The sequence below is a fragment of the Balaenoptera ricei genome, chromosome 14 (assembly GCF_028023285.1).
Source record: "Balaenoptera ricei isolate mBalRic1 chromosome 14, mBalRic1.hap2, whole genome shotgun sequence".
Classification (NCBI taxonomy): Eukaryota; Metazoa; Chordata; class Mammalia; order Artiodactyla; family Balaenopteridae; genus Balaenoptera; species Balaenoptera ricei.
Genome location: NC_082652.1, coordinates 85,810,998 through 85,830,523, shown reverse-complemented (window position 1 = coordinate 85,830,523; position 19,526 = coordinate 85,810,998). Strand labels below are relative to the sequence as shown.

At 33.3% G+C, this 19,526-nt stretch overlaps 1 protein-coding gene across 1 annotated transcript in view; it reads right to left on the bottom strand.

Moving 5' to 3' along the window:
- CCDC102B (coiled-coil domain containing 102B) overlaps positions 1–19,526 on the bottom strand; it is a 217,116-nt gene that overhangs the window by 168,480 nt on the left and 29,110 nt on the right. Inside the window, exons 2-4 of the mRNA XM_059894188.1 lie at positions 12,547–13,168; positions 10,770–10,990; positions 2,256–2,364 (exon numbers count right to left, since the gene is read on the bottom strand). Of these exons, the coding sequence (XP_059750171.1) occupies positions 2,256–2,364; positions 10,770–10,990; positions 12,547–13,152 (936 nt within the window). The 5' untranslated portion in view covers positions 13,153–13,168. The remainder of the gene's footprint in view (positions 1–2,255; positions 2,365–10,769; positions 10,991–12,546; positions 13,169–19,526) is intronic.

Below are 19,526 nucleotides of genomic sequence, written 5' to 3'. Positions count from 1 at the left end.
CAAAATATAGACCTAATTTACACTGTAAAATGCTATGTTGATTTTATTTTTTCTCATCTATAAAGCTTTCTTAAGCAATGTAAAGTAGACATTTTCCAATCTGATACCCCAAAATATCATCTTTGAATAGAAAACATTAAACATTTTAAAATATACGTATCGTTTTGTAAACCAACTGAAAACCATGACTTTTTTCAAAAACAGCTGCTTCGGAAATGTTAAATTGATGTTATCAAGTCTGCACTGCCCATTAGTGGCAAGAGATTGTAAATGCATGATTTTAATTAAATTGAAGAGCAGTTCTATCTTAAATATTAGTTTTCTCAATCAAATTTAAAACTCGTTATAAGACAAACACACCTATACTCTAAGCATAACACGGTTTTTGTGTTATGAGATATTATTCCTGTAGAACATTAATTTACTGTCAGTGCTCACACCCAGAGACCACGTTCAGTTAGGTACCTGTGAATATAAATGTGATGAATCCATCACAAATGCATGTGTGTGTACACGCATACACTACATACATGCCCACAGTTTAAGCTGGAAACAAAAACACTCTGACAATATAACATGAATCTATAAAGCAGAAATAAACTTTATCTAGCTTGTTAGCTTTGTTTAAATTACCCCTCATTGAGAAATGTTCCCAAACTAACCTTCTGTGGTTCTCACTGAAATTATCTTTTGTTAATAAATGATTTTTAGGCAGGAGATATTTGTTTAAGGGTACTAGGAAACTCTCTCCCTCTTTTCATTTACTGACTTTGTTTCTTGTATGTTTTCATTGTAGAGGTAATTTTTCAATTCTAGCTGTGGGATGGAGAGAACATAAGGTGAAAGGAGAGGGGAAGCAGCTCCCTTTGAGCAATACTCAACAGTTTCCTAAAGCTGAGGAACAGCTTCTTTTTTTTTGGCCTGTGCTGTGGGCCATGCAGGATCTTATTTCCCCGACCAGGGATCAAACCCATGTCCCTGCAGTGTAAGCGTGGAGTCTTAACCACTGGACTGCCAGGGAAGTTCCCCCCCGCCCCACCTTTTTTGGGAAAATATTCTTTTATTTTTATTTTATTTATTTATTTTTTTGGCTGTGCCACGCGGCATGCAGGATCTTAGTTCTTCAACCAGGGATTCAACCCGTGTCTCCTGCAATGGAAGCATAGAGTCTTAACCACTGGGCTGCCAGGGAAGTCCCTCCCTCTTTTCAAATCTCAGTGGTCCACAGGGTTGACATAGTCGACTAGTTCTGAACCTCTGCATGATGATTACTATGCTCTATGGACATCAGGATGCCTGCATGTGACCCATAAATAAGGCAAGTGCTGGCAGCTAAGGTTCTTGAATATTCCCTCATGGGATTTCAGCAAACTTGAGTCAATGACTCTACACTTTATCACTTGCTGGAAACAAAGCTGAAACAACATTTGTATGGAATTTCATAAACAAAGAGGAATACTGCTTCCCACTTTTTAAACAACTGATGGAGGAGTGCTTTAGATTAAGGCATGATTACATAACTGATTTCGATATGCAGCTTCTTTCGACAGCTGTCAACACATGTACAGTTTGTATGTGTGTATATATATATGTATGTATATAGCACACAGATGAACTAAATGCTAACTCATCGGAGAGCATTTAGCTTGTCATTATTTTTGCTCAGTATTTTTCTTTAATTTGCTTTGCTCATTATTCTGTCCCACATACTTACCTAGCATAGTGCTTTAGTACACAAAATACACACAATGAATATTATTTAAATAATGAATATTAATAAATCATGGAAAGTGTTCATGACAGCATTTTACTGATGAAAATGCAAAGGAAATGTATAAAGGCTAATGTCTGATTCTGAGTAACTATAATGCCAATGTGAAAAGAACTTAAATATACTTAAGATAAATTAATATTTTCAGAATGCTTTATAAAAGAGTAAGATAAAGTTGTTTATTATAGATGTTATGATATGATGGCATCTTAGGCTGCCCATCCCCTCACATGTGCCTGGAATGGATAGTTAATTGTGTCATGTGGTTGATCATTAAAAATATGTGTTATTTAGAACAAAGTTTCTTATGGCTTGAGTTTGACTGAGTCCACTATTAATATGTGAGTTCAAATATTCCTTTTATAGAGGGAATTCAATCTTTTAACCTCCTTTCCTCTTGTCTACTCAGTCTTCTGCCCACCAGGTTACACATTGGAACAGAGAAAACAGTCAGTTGCTTCCTTTCCATCATACGTCTCCCTACCTCTTTCAGACTTTTTGTCTTTGATTCTTTCAGTTCTTCATACTTCCATTTCCACACAGACAAAGCTGACTCCAGCCGTTCTATTTCTTTTTCCAAAGATAAGCGCATTCTAAATAGAGAATTAAAAGCAAAATAGACTTACAATTTTAAAATAATTTTAGGAATGCATTCAATTTTAGATTTTCTATTTTCCTAATTTTTTATATTTGTATATGATCATTGTCATGACAGAAAACTTTTTTCAGCTTATTAAAAATTAAAAATATTGAGTAAAATTTGGTTTACAGTAGTTTAAACACATTTAATTTGGCTTTGCCAGCATTAAAATAATTGACTTTCTGCCTGCTGTCTCCTGCATTATTCATTCATTTCTTTCAATGCTTCTTATTCATATTGTTTCCTTACATGGGAGGATATATATATGTTTCTAATTTTAACATGGTTTTTATCCAACTTCATATCATGACTGTATATGAATGAAGAATTCTTTGATATGACAGAGAATACCAAGGAGTCCACATAACCATTTAAGAAATCAGTCATTTATTGGAGATATAAAAATACTTTTTAAATATCTGCAACTCTGTTTTAATAAAGCAGTTTCACTGGGATCTTTATTTAAATTATTTAAAATAATTGAAATTAATTTCTCTATTTGTAGAATAAGTGACAGAACTTGGATGAAAATATTTAATCCTTTAATATCTCATCATTGATTTTTTTTCCCATGCCCACACATCTATTAGAGTGAGTCCTGAAAATAATTGTTTATTTCTGGTGGTAATTAGCATATATCGACCTTTGCAAATGGTCAGTCCTTATCTGTGTGGTAGATTATTGTTAAAAATACTTATTCTCTTTCCTCTTCTTCCATGGACAGAGTTGCTTTCCCCATCCCTGGATTCTAGGCTTTGACAATGGGATATTATCCGATGTGACAGATTACAGAAATTTGAAAAGAATTTGTGTGGTTAGGCTTCTTTTATCCCTCAGCCATCACTGTGAAAAGAGTTTCCCCCGGGAACCGCTGTCCCCAAATAAACATGTGAAGCAGATCTGAGCTCAACCTTACCAAGGAGCCAAGCCCAGCTGGTCCAGTGGAGGTCAGCTGACCTTGCATCCACCCAGGCAAAATACTTTGTTGTCTCAAGCTACTGAATTATTATTATTATTTTATGCAGCAAAAGATAGCTGATACAGGAAATGATACTTAAAAGGAGATGCTGCAACAACAAAAATGAAAAATATGTAGACCTAATTTAGGGGTCAGATGGTGGACAGGGGCTGGAAAGAAAACATAAGAAGCTAGAAAAATAGTGATACATGTTATTTAGTGCTGAAACACAAGATGAAATTGTCACTTGCTGTGCCTTGGAAATAGAAAATGTGCCTGACATTACCAATGGGTTGCTATTGGGCATGATGTGGCCAAAGACTTAAAAAGTGTTTGTGTAACTGGGTTTACTCACTTATATTTTGGCCATTACTATGAGAAATACATACCTGTGCAGGCCCACTGCTCCCAGGGGAAGATAAGAGCCATGAATCACAGCTGAGTTTTCCCTGCAGAGCCCTGTCCAGATAACCAACCTCCAGTGGCTCACAGACTCCAACCAAATAAATTCTGATTGTTACATGCCTCTAAGATTCTGTAGTTATTAGTTACAGTCTTACTGTATTTATAATTAGCTAATACACACACGGATCTATTTCAGTGATAATGCTGCTAGAAAGATCTTAGGACATATTCACAGAGCTAGAAGATGCATCCAGAATAAAAATTGAATGCCATTTCCATATTTATAAGAATTAGGAATCTTCTAGGTAGCAATAGTATGAAAATAATTCAAAATAGAATTAGGCCATAAATATATTAGTTTAATCCAATCAATGGATAAGCAGCCCATTAAAGAGTTACATAATAATATTTGCATGAATCAAGCCATAAAATTGAAAGAGGATAGTAAAAGAATTTGTTACAGCTTAACTTCACCTCAAAAGACTTAAGTTGCAAAAGACACCAGCACTATTTATAGGACTATAATTTGGAATCCCATATTAACACAGTACATATATTACAATGAACAAAGAAAAAGACTCAATAGGTTCTTCAGAACACTCCTATGGATGTCCACAGGTCCAGATTAACAACCGCAGCCAAAAATTCTGATAGATAAGTAAATTTAGCCAGCTGATGACACCCCAGTTGCTTACCATGATACGATTTTTGCTCTTAGTGACTGTGTTTGAGATTTTAAGAATAGGATTAAATATAGAAATTGGGAACAAATTGCCAAATAGTAACATTTTGTGTTAAATATAGAAAAAATACATAAAAGACATTGTATATTAAAATATGTTATGTATTTGGCATTCAGGTTTTAAAGTTTTGGATGATAAGGTATGTTTGAATATTTAAAAGAAATTGAGTATTGACTTTAACCTGTAAATTTAAGTTGAAAAATATAATAAAATTGTATTGTTTGTGACTTCATTGAAATACTTAAGAATCACCATATTTATAATTTTAATTTATTAGAATTACACGAGTAGAACATGACAATGTTTTCATCAGTGAAAGGAATATCTTAAATTAATAAAATAATTTTATTAAAGGATATTGATCAAATACATTTGTGTAATGAAGCAAACATTGAGAAAATTTTCTCAAAATTAATTTTGAGAATTATTTATAAACAGATTAATATAAAAATTATACTTGAAAATTTGAGAAAAGTCTACATTTTTGAATTTACAAATTCAAAATTATACATGTTGAGAAATCAGTGTCAGCTTTTAACATTACACTCTAATAAATCAAATGATAATGTTAGCAAAAAAGCTCATATTAACATAAAAATGATTTATAATTACTGTAGAATAAATGTTGATCCTCGAAATTGTCATCAGAATTACTGTGGCAACTATGCTCTCAGGGGTTTTATAAGAAGTTCAAACAGAACACTGCAAATTATATTAAACTTTTAGTTACATGTAAATATAGATATAGTCTAAAGATATAATTATATGTAGATTACATCTAGACTAAGTATTCAAGGCCAGTTCATGAAATGAAAATAATTTTGAAAAGCATATTAAAATGAATAGTTAACCATTTGTATTCTTTATTTAAGGCAGATTAGTCACATTTAAAATATAGCATTATTTCTCTCTTTAAGTATACATCTTAAATAAAATAACTGATATTTATTAGTTTAGTGGAAGAAAATTATGTATTTCATTCTGTAAAATGGTACAATTTAGAGAAGTGAGAGAACAGGCAATTCATAAAAATTTATTTAATAGCAATGTGATGCTTGGGTATATTTCAGCATAGCTTTATAAAAAAAAACAGTGACTATTTGTTTCAAGCATTAGGACATAAGGACTGTGCACACTTAAATTTATGCAGCAGAGGGCACTCTTTAAATCCTTAATTTTCTGGCCTAATCAATTTATTCTACATTTTAGAGAGATTTTCAAAATTGATTAATTGTACTTACATTTATAATTGAAATTTAAACTATCACCATATTGTTTGAACTACAAGAAGGCAAAAAAAAAAAAAAAACTAATTTACTCTAAAGGATATTGCATATTTTATGCACAGATTCTTTAAAAAAAATTACTAAGACAAAGCTCAGAAAAAATATAGTATTTTAATATGATGATACAAACTTTTAAAAATCAGATTGTTAAAATGTATAATATTTGCAGGATCTAAAAAGTAGTATATGAACCAAAATGATTTTTATAAAAAGATATGATTATATTTCTATGCAATCTTTTGATACTTTGTTAATCATCCCATAATGATCCCATAATAAATGGGCATAAATTTTAAACATCTAGACAGGAAGATTAATCAAAATTTTTTCAGAGATAAAAATTCCTAAACATTACTATCTGGTAATAAATATTAATCATTTTTGAACTGTGTGAAATTTCACTGTAAAATATCTAGTCAGTATTTTCTTAGAGGTCTATTAGTGTCAAATTTTTTTGCCAGACAAAAATAATTAATTTGTAATAACATCTAGATATCCATTTTTTCATTAGTCTAAAATTTAGAGTTAGTATTAAATGATGAATAATAAAATTTTTTACAAGTATACTTTTAATAAGCAACCTATTTATCATTTCATGATTTCACTATTTATAACTACATATTTCAGCAGTAACATCTTTCAATATCTTTCGTTTTCATCACCTTTCAGCATTTTCAGCAAATAGCCAAAGCCATATATAGTTAATTTAATTAGAAAAGAGATGACTTTAAAGAATACTGTTAAGCTCAGAGACACCCAGGAGGACCAGAGACCAAGGCTTGGACAAGGCTATGCAGCCAGGAACAAGACCCATCTCATGTCACAGAACCAGCCCAATGAAGACCCCACTGCCTGTTGCCTGTACACTCTCCTGATATCAACTGTGTGTTCAACAAACAAATATACTCAGAATAGCTAATTTAAATAGAAAGAGACATTAATAGCACAAAGAATCTCTGGGAGAGCCAGTGAAGCAGATTGAGAACCTGCAGTCAGAAATACCAAAGATAAAGCCATAGAAATCTTCCCATCAGCACTTTCTTGGGGCCACCATTTAGGTACAGACATCACAGCATGACCTCAACATCCCCTCAATTCGAGTCATGGGATGATGTCACCAGAGACTTGAGGCTGCTGCTGCCTCTGAAAACAAGATGTAGCTACTGCCACTGCCTTCTCCCCTCACCAGGATGGATGCTGGTGCTCTCATCTTCTTGGAGGATTAATTTATGCTAAAACAACTAGGTGGCTACATTTGAATAGCTGTTCCTATGTCAACCGTCTGCACCCTAATTGCAAAGGAGACTGAGGTAGAGAATTACTAGTGCTTTTATAGTCTACACAGAGAGATAGACTCTCTCATTAGGTACAGGACTGCCCAAACACAAACATACTTTAGGGTAAAAAAGAAATTGCAAAAATACACAAAAATTAACTTGAAATGGATTCAAGACCTTAATTTAAGACCTGAAATGTAAAATACCTGGAAGAAAACATAAGGGGAAAGCTCCTGAATATTAGTATTGGCAAAGATTATTTTGATTCTACATCAAAAGCACAGGTACCAAAAAAGCAAAAATAAATAAGTGGGACTATACCAAACTAAAAAGCTTCTGCACAGCAAAAGAAACAATTAACAAAATGAAAAGGTAACGTATGGAATGGAGGAATTATTTGCACACCACACTGGGGTTAATATCCAAAATATATAAAAGGAAATCATACAACTCAATAGCAAAAAAAAAAAAAAGATGAATGTACAGCGTCATGACTATAGTGAACAACATGGTACTGTATACTTGAAATTTGCTAAGAGAGTAGATCATAAGTGTTCTTACCACACACAAAAATAATAACTATGTGAAGTGATGGGTGTATTAATTAGCTTGATTATGGTAATCATTTCCAAGTATGTATATGCATCAAAACATCATGTTGTATACCTTAAATATATATAAATTTTATTTGTCAGTTATAAGCTTACTGTATATCCCATTAGTAACAGTGAATAAATAAGTAAAGTAGATCTGACTTTCTATTCTTTAACAATATTACATTAAATAATATTAATCAGACTTGCATGCAATTTTTTCATTGTCTTAATTGAGGAATATTCACAACCATATATATAGATTTCTTTCTCATGCTAATCATTGGAGCATTTTCAGTTTGCTGTACTATCTCACCAAGATTTAAAATCTCATTTTATTGAGAAAAAAACATAACATTTAATGAAGCAAAGAAAAATAATTGAAGCATACTGCTCTTCTTACATAGAAAACAAATTAAGAAAATAAAATGGAAAGGGAGATTAAAGCTCAGATTAATTGACAGAAAGCTAACATTTTGTAAGGGATGCAGGTGCCATCTGCAGTTTAACTTTAGAACTAATTCTAAAGGCTAAAACAGCACATCAAAATATTTTACCTCATCATCTCTCTTACTTAAGACGTAATATTGCCAGAGTTCCTCTTCCTAAATGTTTAGGTACACATAGCTCTGTACGAGGATAAGTTTTCCCGCCCTCATCTCAAATTTTCTACCTGGGAAGTCGTTTTATTTAAGAGATCAGAAATATACAAATTCTCAGTACATGAGCAGCTTCCAGATACTGGGTAATTATTCATCAAACTGAACAGTACGAATATTACAAATAATAGATAAACTTTAGTGTTTTAGATGAGGGGGTTCTAGTCAGTCAATGGTGGAAATGATTCCCTGAGTTCTCTAGGTTGATTCCTGTGCTCTAGTCAAGAGAAGTTTCCCACTAGCTGGGAACATAGAAAAAATTACATTCACATCTTCTCAACTCCAGCCACCCACTCACTGAGATTCCAGGAGGAAGAATTTAAAAGATTAGACAGATTTATAGTAAAAGTATATACTGTATCCTTGGGAAACATTCTCTTGTGATAGAAAAAAAGGCTTTGCCATGGCCTCACGTGGATTGCAGGCTAGTGTTAATTCATGGACATATCATACCCATGGGACTGCTTCTTAAAGAGGAGAGTGAGAAAGCAAAATGGAATCAAAGGCCCCGTTTCCCCCTTATTCTTCAGCCTGTCTTTTGTTTATATGCTGAATTTGCTGAGAACTGGGTGATTTACTTATTACTATGGTGATTGTTCATTTATTCCAAGGAAGTCAGATATATATGTACATGTACATGTGTACAAGTGAGAGTGTAAAGACACACATGTGTATCATTAAAACTGGTACCTTTGGGAGTCTACATGCAGGAAACAGCATTTTCACATTGCTCCTATTATGTTATGTAGGTGAAGTAGCATTGTGAGTGGGTTGGAGAGAAGTCTATAACCACTAAAAAGTTAAATCCTTCAAGAAATGAAGCCCAGAGGTTAGAACTTGACTGAGACCTGTAGTTCCAGAGTAAATTAATTGTTAATATGGGGGCAGGCATTCAATTTTATTCTCTTTTCTACTAATGTTGATTGCCTCTATTAGGAATTTACACTTGATGGTAGAATAATAAATATTTATTCTCTACACAGATACTTGTATTATCACAATCTGTGCATGTGGTGAGGTATAGGCAAAGAATCTGAAAAAGGGAATTAGTGGTAGGAATAAATTTCAGAGGGACTTGTGGCTGACAGAAAAGGATTGGCAGATAAAGAGCTTATAGTACTGGTGAGAGGTTTGTGTGCATACTTATCACTGTTTCAATCCACGTAAACCAGGGAAATTAAAACCATTATATAATATATAATTATATTCATACTTAGTGATAATACACATCACTCCCAGTTTTTTTTTTATTCTGCCCATTAAGAGTCATAACTAAAGAGATGGAAAAATAATTATTTTCAGATTTGGGGAACACATTTTAAAGTACATCAAATATTCCACTTATTAGTTTCTAGGGTGATCATGAGGGAACAACAACAAAAAAAACCCATATTGAGTAATTCATGTTAGTGGCCACTTTCCCAGACATTGTGTTTGATTCTCATAAGAATCCAGTGAAGAGGGCAGAAGTGATGCTATGTGACTTTTAAAGCCAGGTCATTAAAATACCATTTATTTATCTCTGTGCTTGTCAGATGTTCACTTTCAACCAAGCCATTATGCTGTGAGTTAGCCAAGTGGCCACACAGATAGGCTATATACAGATGTTCCAACTGAGATCCCAGATGAGAGAAAAGGTCAGCTGCCAGATATGTGAGTAAGTGAGACTTCAGATAATTCTACACTGCCCCCCGCACCTAAAGCCACCCTCGGCCTTTGAGCCATCCCAGCTGAGGTCACATGTAGCAAGAGGTAAGCTGTCCATATAAATCCATGCTCAAGATTCATGAACAGAATACATGGTGATTGTTGTCTCCATAATAATCATCATTTGCGAAGTTGTTATAAAACAATAGATCGTTGGAACACAGGTATCACTATCCATATTTTTACAAAGTTGACAATAGCACACCCTTGACTAACCCAATATCATATAGCTAGAGTATGTCAGAACCAAGATGAATGTCCAGGTGATTTAATCAAGTCTAGTGCTCCTTCCTCTATACTATAAATGGTCAATGAATAAAGCATCTTTTTCTGCAATCAGTACCTCACCAAATTGTGAGTTTTCCCTTATGAATATTAACATATCTATTCATTTTTATTGACTCACTGAAATCTATGAATGCTGTAAAAGTTAGATAATACACAGGTTATTTTAATCATAAACATTAATAATTCAAATATAATAAAGGTGAATCTACCAGAGAAGATGAGAACAAGGTTATGATAAAAAAATGATAAAAACGAACCTGTTATAATTTACTTTTCAAAATTCAAAAAATGAATATAAAATTCAAACTCATTTTTAAAATATTAGTACTTAATGACTAATCATAGGTAAAATATATTAGCAGATGGCTAGTTTAAGAGACTTAACAATTTTAAGAAATTTGAAAAACAGACTTGGTTAAGGAAGACAATGATTAGTACTTACTCTCTTTCTTTCCATAAGATTTTTTGGAACTCATCCAAATGCACCTGCAAAGCTGAAATTTCAGGAACTCCATTCTCCAGAGGCAGATTTATTGCCTGCAGTCTTAATCCAGGTCTCACTGTACAGTTTTCAGAACCACCATTCTTGAATAAATCAGGACAATCTAGATTGAGTTTCACCTCTTCATTTAATTTTAATGGGTCAATAATCAAACCTTCTTCCTGAAAGAAAAAAAAATACAAAACAATTATTATTGTTGAATTTTAAAATCCAATGTAGAAAAATCATGAAGAAAACATTTTTGAAAGGAAATAAAATGTTATGATTCAGCATCAAATTCATATTTTCATTTATTTATCATTCTCTAATAGTGTTATATGGACAAACTTTAACTTATATATTTTTAGGCTTTTTTTTCCTTTCAATGTTCTACCATATTCTAATAAAATAAGTTTCCCTGCAGTCTTTTAAAATTTTCCATTTACAGTGGAATACGTTATATCTAACATAAACTCCATACATCATGAAAAGCTTAACATTTTAGATGGAATTATAGAAAAACAAGATATTAATTGATTTTATGTTTTTAGAGATGGAATTAAATAGAAAGGGGTAATAATATAAAGCGTAAATAATACAAATTATTTAAAGAGATAACATGAATTCCTAAAGTTTCCCAAAGTATGTTCCATGAGTTGTTAATAATATTTACCAGATTAAAAAAAATATATGGGGGGTGGTTCATCAATAGATAAGTGTATGAACTGCTAGATTAAAGTTTACAAATTTCTGTTATGTGCAGAATTCTCAGAAATTTCAAGATTCCAAATCTACCAAGAAATTCCAGAAGTGGGTAGTGTGAAGTATTCCCTAAAGGTATTTCCCTATGGTACTCATTTTACAGGAATTAATTGTGAGGCCAGAGTCCCAAACCTTGGGAAATGTTTTAAACTACTGTATGGATAATTTATTAATAGTGGCTTATTAGGGTAAATGGAGAGAAATCTCTCTAAATATCTTCTTTTAACATAAAAAATGCTGGGGTTCTTCTTTGGCTAAAAATACTAGTAATATCAGTAATATGGACTGAATCGTGTCTCCCCTAAAACCCATATGTTGAAGTCTGCACCCCCCAACCCCCAGTACCTCAGAATGTGACTGTATTTGGAGACAGGGTCTTTAAAAGGTAATTAAGTTAAAATGAGGGTCATCAGGGTGGGCCTAGTGATGGTATCCTTATAAGAAGAGGAGATGCAAACTCATATATATAGGATGGATAAACAACAAAGTCCTACTGTACAGCACAGGGAACTATACTCAATATCCTGTAATAGAAAATATTATGAAAAACAATATATTTATATGTATAACTGAATCATTTTGCTGTACAGTAGAAATTAACACAACATTGTAAATCAACTATACCTCAATAAAATAAATTTAAAAAAAAGAAGAAGAGGAAATTTGGACACAGACACACACAGAGAAAAGGTGATGTGAAGACACAGGGAGAAGACCGCCATCTATAAGCCAAGGAGGAAGGCCTCAGCAGAAACCAGCCCTGCTGACACCTGTATCTCAGACTTCTAGCCTCTAGAACGGTGAGAAAATAAATTTCTGTCGCTAAAGCCACTCAGTCTGAGGTACTTAGTTCTGGCAGCCTAAACAAACAAATACAGTCACCACTGGTTTTGCTATTTTCTCTTCCCTCCCCATTACTATATACAGCATTCAAATATGCACATAACCTCTAGATTCCTCTGGATTTTTTTCTGACCTTTCTATTTATGTTCTCCTTGGTAGGATATTCTCTCTTTCCCAAGCACTCTCTGATGGACTCACACGTTTTGGAACCAATTTGAAAGGGGTCTCTCTGTGCATAGGACACTTCTATGAAACTAGGAAGCTTCCGGTCCTGGGTGACTCTAGCTTCCAAGGCCTCTTTTTGATGTGACAAACTTTGCTTCTTTTTCAAGGCGCTCAATTCCTTCATGGTCATCTCTAATTTTATTCTGAGCTGTCTTCCTTCCTCCCTGGCGCTGTTCCTTTCAGCTCGAACTTTACTCCACTTTTCTCTCCAGTTGGCCGTGCAGTCTGACCACCATCGCATGGTCTTCTCCATCTGAGCGGCTCTGGCCTTGACCTCCTCCAGTTCCCGCAGGCGAAGTTCTTCACAAATGCCCCAGTCGTTGATGCTGCAGGAATGAGCATGGGAGTTGTGAGCGGCATGAGATTGCAGCGCATGAAGGGGCAAACAGGAGCTACAGGTGTCCCTGGGGGATGAGGCAGGTGCCCCCAGGTCACACGGCGGTTTAACTGATGACTGCTGCATCTGGAAGATTTGTGTTTCTTCAATTAACCGATGAATGGACTCTAAATTCATATTTATCTTTTCAGGCCTAAGAAAAGACAGAGAACATAATTGCATTTGAATTTCCTCTGCAATTATAAGAGCAAGACCGACATTTAAAACTGAAAGTGATAAAAACAATGCATCTTCTCAACATTGCATATTTTTCTTCCCACTGTAAAAATAGAGAGGAATTTATGCATTTGTAATTATCCTCAAAGAAACAGAAATCGCTCACACTTAATTTTGCCAAACGAATACAAATAAATATGTAAAGATGCAACTGGGGATAGCACAGGACGTGATCTTAACAAATCCAATTCTTTTCACGTAATATTTATTGTAACACACATTGTCCATTAACTGCTCAATGGTCCCCTTTTCCCCTGCTAACTAAAGCACAATTTGTTCAGGTGGAAGGCAGAAGCTGTTGATCTGTGGAAGGATAAGCCCCTATTCCAATTCCAGGGGCTAAATCTTGAGTGGTCTAAATCTTCCATGACAACCCCCATTTAATTTACCATTCACTGGTCTTAAAGCAGCATATGACCTGGTTCTGGCTGATGAGATGTGAGGGGAAGTCTGCTAGAAAAGTTTCCCATCTAGAAAAATGTGAAAACATCAAAATGAGAAACCCTTTTTCCTCTGCTTTCTTCCTGCTTGAACAAAGACATGATTCTGGAAGAAGGTAAGTGTAACAGCCACCCTGTAATGTTAAAAATGGTGGAACAGATGGATGAAAAGAGCTTGATGTAACGATGGAGTTACAGCATGAAACAAAGAATCCATACCTCTGGTTTCCTTGCTATGTGAGAATGATTAGCTATATTTATTTAAGCTATGATTGTTGAGTTTTCTGTTACTTGGAGTCAAAATGACATCTAACTGATACATGAATTAATTTCCTACTATGGTTAATATTATGATAAGTTCAAAAAATACAATATGAATAAGACATGGTCTTTGTCCTTAAAGATTTTATAGTCCAGTAGATGAGACAAGCACATAAAATTTAAAATACATAATATGCCTATAAAAATACATGTATTTAATCAAATTTTTTTAGCATTGTATTATGTGTCAAATCAATGTTAGCTTCCTAGGGTATGGACAAGGTACTCTAGGGAGAACTGCCAAAGAAGTAGTGAGCTGTTTCCTAGAAATTAAGAGGCTTCACAGACAACACTGAGCAAAGTCTCAGTAATTTCAAAGCTTTAAAAAGGAAATAAAAACAGCTTTCCATATAAATAGCAAAGACAAATTAATTGGTAAGTGCAAACCTTTCTTATCAGTATGTACACCCATTATTTTATTCAATATAACAACATAACCACGTTGAGGATTTAGCAAGTGGAACATTTTCTTTAAAATAAATGCTCAAATCATGCAGGTTAATCTAAAATTAATAAAGTTCTATTGTTGTATAAGATTACCCATTTTTATTATCAAAGAAGATTTTCTGGTGTAAATAAGCTTAGATAACATTTTGTATTCATGACATTAACTACTCCCTTTTTTTATTTCCTCTTATATAGTTACAGATCATAAACTGTCTTTTTATGAACCATCTATTTAATTAACTGAAGGGGTTTCATTATACCAATTAAGTTACAAAATACACTTCTATTCACTGAAAACAAGAGTATATAATATTAAATGCATATCACTTGCAGTTGTAGAAAAAAACACATTTTAATAAGTGTTCTGTAGAGATGTCAAACCAATTCACTCCTTATTATAATACTTATTATAATAATATAGATTTGTGGTTGTAATTATTTTTGTTAGCATTAGTATATGTCCAATCATATTTGAATTAGTGCTGACTTGGAGCAACTGTTCCTTTCATTTACTGTAACTCAGAGGGCAATGATAATATAACTGACCAAATTTCTTGGACCATTAGTAAACCAAGACCAATATTAAAAAAAAAAGAACAAGAGGAACTCTTAATTAGAAGCATACCAAGTTATTATATGTATATATCTGTATATGTATATATTTTTATATTTATATATATTTCACTATTTAATGATATATTTCTTTTGGTAGAAATTCCAAAATGAAGACAGAATATTTATTTCAGCATATTAAACTTAAATTTAACCTTGCCATTTTTCAAAATAAATCAGTATCCTAAAATTGTAATGTCTTTTAAAATGTCTAACTTTTATTTCACTAGTGTTTTGAAGACTCTATAATTAGACTCTGGTACATTGAGATCTTGCCTGCCAATTAACTATGTATTTTTTCACATCTGACTAAACAAAATTGAGTTGGGTTTAATTATTTAGTCCTTGAATTTCAATAGTATTTCCTGTCCTAAAGTGTTTCTCAAGCAAGTGTAAATGGGGATATTTAATCCTCATGTGTATTTATTAAAGCATTAATTTTCTCTATACATATGTACCTAATCTTCACGTTTTGTTTCAGATGATGATGAAAGTATTTTTCAGTGGTTGTAGCACAAAGCCTTTGATATATGGGAAAATATTTTAATGCTATTGACTCTGGTTTCTTATATTAATTTTTGGATTGTTTTTACCACAAAAAAAAGGAGTGGGGAGCACAGGGAAACTCTTGGAGGTGATGGACATGTTTATTATCTTGAGCATGGTGATGGTTTCATGGGTGCACACATATGTCCAAGCTCATCAAATTGTATATATTAAATACATGCAGTATTTTAAACCAATTACACCTCAATAAAGCTGTTTTTAAAAAGTTCATACAACCAGGCTACCACGATTACTGCAAGTATTTTTGAATGTAGTATATAGCCATATTAATAAAATTTGATGGGTCTACAATGTATAGACTATATTACTAAATGTATTATTTCTTGCCAAAGAGGAGCTTAATGTGTGAGACATTGGGCTCCAGAGTCTATTGGTCCAAGTTCTGACTCTGCCACTTTCTAGGTAGCTGAAAGTAGACAAACCATATAAATTGCCTTTGACTCATATCCTTATTTGTAAAGGAAAACAGAATCATCATGTACCTCACTGAGTTCTTGTGACCATTAAGTGGGAAAATGCCTACAGATTGGCTAGCCCAGACTGTCTCTTAGGCAAGGTGACAATTCTTCTCAGTGCTATACAAGTCACTATGTATGTCACCTTGGACTATTGTACTACTTAATTTTTTTCAGTTTCTTTCCTCTCTTTTGAAAGAGAAATGCTGTGCTTAAAAAATAGGGATAGCAACAGATAAATGTGATTTATAAAAAGAAAGCTCTGAATTTCATGTAATAAGGGTACAATCTCAATTTTTATATCATATTAATATTATTCAGTACTATTATTATCTCCATCCCAGATATGAAGAAACTAGGGCTTAGGGTTCTAATGTAGCCAGCCCAAGTCAGACACTAAGAAGGAGTCAACCCACAGAAAACAAATTTATGGTTACCAAAGGGGAAAGGTAGGTGGGGGAGGGATAAATTAGGAGCATGGGATTAACAGATACACACTACTATGCAGAAAATAGATAAACAACAAAGACTTACTGTATAAAATATCTTATGATAACTTACAATGGAAAATAATCTGAAAAAAAAAAAAAATATATATATATATAACTGAATACTTTTCTGTATATCTGAAACTAACTCAATATTGTAAATCAACTATACTTTATTAAGAAAAAATTTTTTTAAATAAAGGAAAGGATAAAGAAAAAAGAAGGGGTCAATCCAGTTTGGGAATTGAGGAAATTTGAACCCAGGGCCAATGCCCCTCCATATCAAAAATCTCCAGCTTCAAAATATCTATTTGCACTATAGTGAGATCACCTTTTAGATTATTTCATAAATACATTTGACAGAGTCTCATTCTGGATATTTTTACGTTCAGATATCTCCCATTAAATCAAACTACAAGTAGTCAACTGATCCTGACATTGCGTTTTGAGTCAATTCAATCTCCTGCTCGTTGCTTAAAGGAGCTGCAAGGTCTAGGCTTGTCCATTCCTCCATGCTTCCGCCACCCTGGTGTGTCTGTGTCTTGTACAAACCTCACCTCAGTGATCTCCTTTGTGCAATCTGATTGCTATGCAGGTGCACTCTCCCCTCTCTCCACACACCCAGTTCCTCCTGGCTTCCCATCCTTCAGGAAGCGGCTCCTGGGACCTATGCTTGACTCTCCTCCATCCCCTGGAGGCCCTACATCTGAGGCCCTCCCTCTGGCCTCCTCTGTGATAGTGAACAAAATAGACATGGCTTCTGCCATCCTGGGACCTTGCTAACTGCCAATAGCAATAAATCAAGCTAACACATATTTTCACTGTCTTTGAAAGAAATAAGCAGTGTGTTGTGATTTAACACATACCTACATACTGAGAGAAGTCTCTCTGAAGTGATGTCTTAAGTGTTATCAGAAGAATGAGGTGGACCAGAAATAAAAGCATTTTTGTCGTAAGTTACAATATCAGGGCAGAACAAAATAGGGCCCAAAGGGATTTTTGTTTTATTATTTATATGTATTGCTTTCCATTAACCTATAGGAAATGAATTTTATATGAAACCCTTCTTAGATTTTTTTTCCAAGACACACAGGACCTCTAATGCATATGCAATAATGTTAATAAAAGCCATAGCAAGGAGAAAATAGATCAATACAGATATAAAACATAATACTAAGGAATAGTTACAATAGATATGACACCACACACTGTGATAGAAAGAGAAAAAGAAGGATCAGTTTTTAATATTCAGGAAAGTAAAACATCATATTGTATTTTAAAATGTGGCCTGTCAAACATGCACAAGTGATTAGTATAAAAATGCATTCATTTTGTATGGGTCAATGTGGAAAAATACAATATATTTTAGGAATGTTTTGCAAGAGAACACTAAATATTAAACATGAAGACTGCAGCTGTGATAGTGAGGTAAGTGAAATAATTACAATGAATGGCCATATGACATCACATTGATATAGGTCAAGTTTTGCCTACAGTATTTTAAAAATATTATATTTTAAAAATCCATACATGGTGGCAAATTATACAGACAGTTATAGTCTACATTTGCTGATGTGAATGTGAGATTCTGGAATCATGTAGAGGCAGGAAATACTTGCACAAAAAAGGCAACTAAATAATATAAAATTTGTGCAAGTTGCCATTTATTTAAAGCTTACTTTATTTTCTAAAAGTAGTATAGTCTAAAATAAGCACAAATGCAAACGTTTTGTCAATAAAACATATATATTTATGTTTTCCAAGAGTCATTATTGAATTTAAATTGCATTATCTGATCAGATAGAAATTATCTTTATTTTAAAGAACTGGAATTCATGTGATAAGCCCTGCCTTTTTTTAGCTGACTCTTCATTGCTTCCTATCTTTTTAACTTCTTACTATTACCTAGAATTATTGAAGCCATGTATCACTGTTTTAAATTAATGTGATGTCTTTTCTTTAGTCTAGGTTTCCAGGAAAAATTATTTGAGAAAAATAATGTTCCTTAGATAATGCTCAATAATAAAAAATTAACCTCATTTCTTATAAAATAAACTATTTCAGAATAATCTCTCCACATAGCATCTTGATGTTATCGCTACATTTCCAGACAATAGTAATGTTTTCTATGCTTTTAGAGGCTAAGAAACGAATTGCTACATTTTTAGGTCATAGGTAAAAGTGATCAGTCTTACTTCTTCAAGAATATGAATGAAGGAATAAAGAAAGATCCAAAATCCACAATCCATGTTATAAAGTACCAATGTATCATTTGTAATGAGTCTTGGAAAAATAAAATTTCTGTTTTTTGGCAGGCTGATCACCTTGAAGCTTTTATAGTGCTTTGCCTGCCAAGCACAAACTTAGGTTCAGATAATTTAGAATTTCTTGGAGGATATAACATAATTTAACTATTCTTGTGTGGTACTTGGGGTGTCAATCAGGTTCAAGAAAGTTCTGTTTTAAAATATTCCTGAAATGTCTCACCAGTGAACAAATCTTAAGACAGAAAGATATTTCATCTAAGATTTGCTTTTACAGCTTAAGTATATTTCTTCTAACAGTACATATAAAATCTGTGCTACTTACTACCTATTTGTACGGGAGCCTGACACTTGTTGAATTCCTTAGCATTTTTTAATATTTATGTTAATTTCAAGGTTTCAGTGAAGAAAACCACAAACTATCCCAATTTTCTCATGCAATCTAATCCAACTTAATCGTGCTAAATAAATAAGCCAAAATATCCATTGAGACCTTAAGCCAAAAGTTGAAATTAGTATTAGCTGTGGTAGAACTATAAAGCCCAGTCGAATCTTATTTTCATGTAAGAATAATCTTGCTACAATTTCCAGGTGGCTAACAGTCAGGGTGCACATTTTATTAGAAAGAACAGCAAAAACCTTGTCATGTCAAAGATCCTACCACTTTCCAAAGCTGGGCAG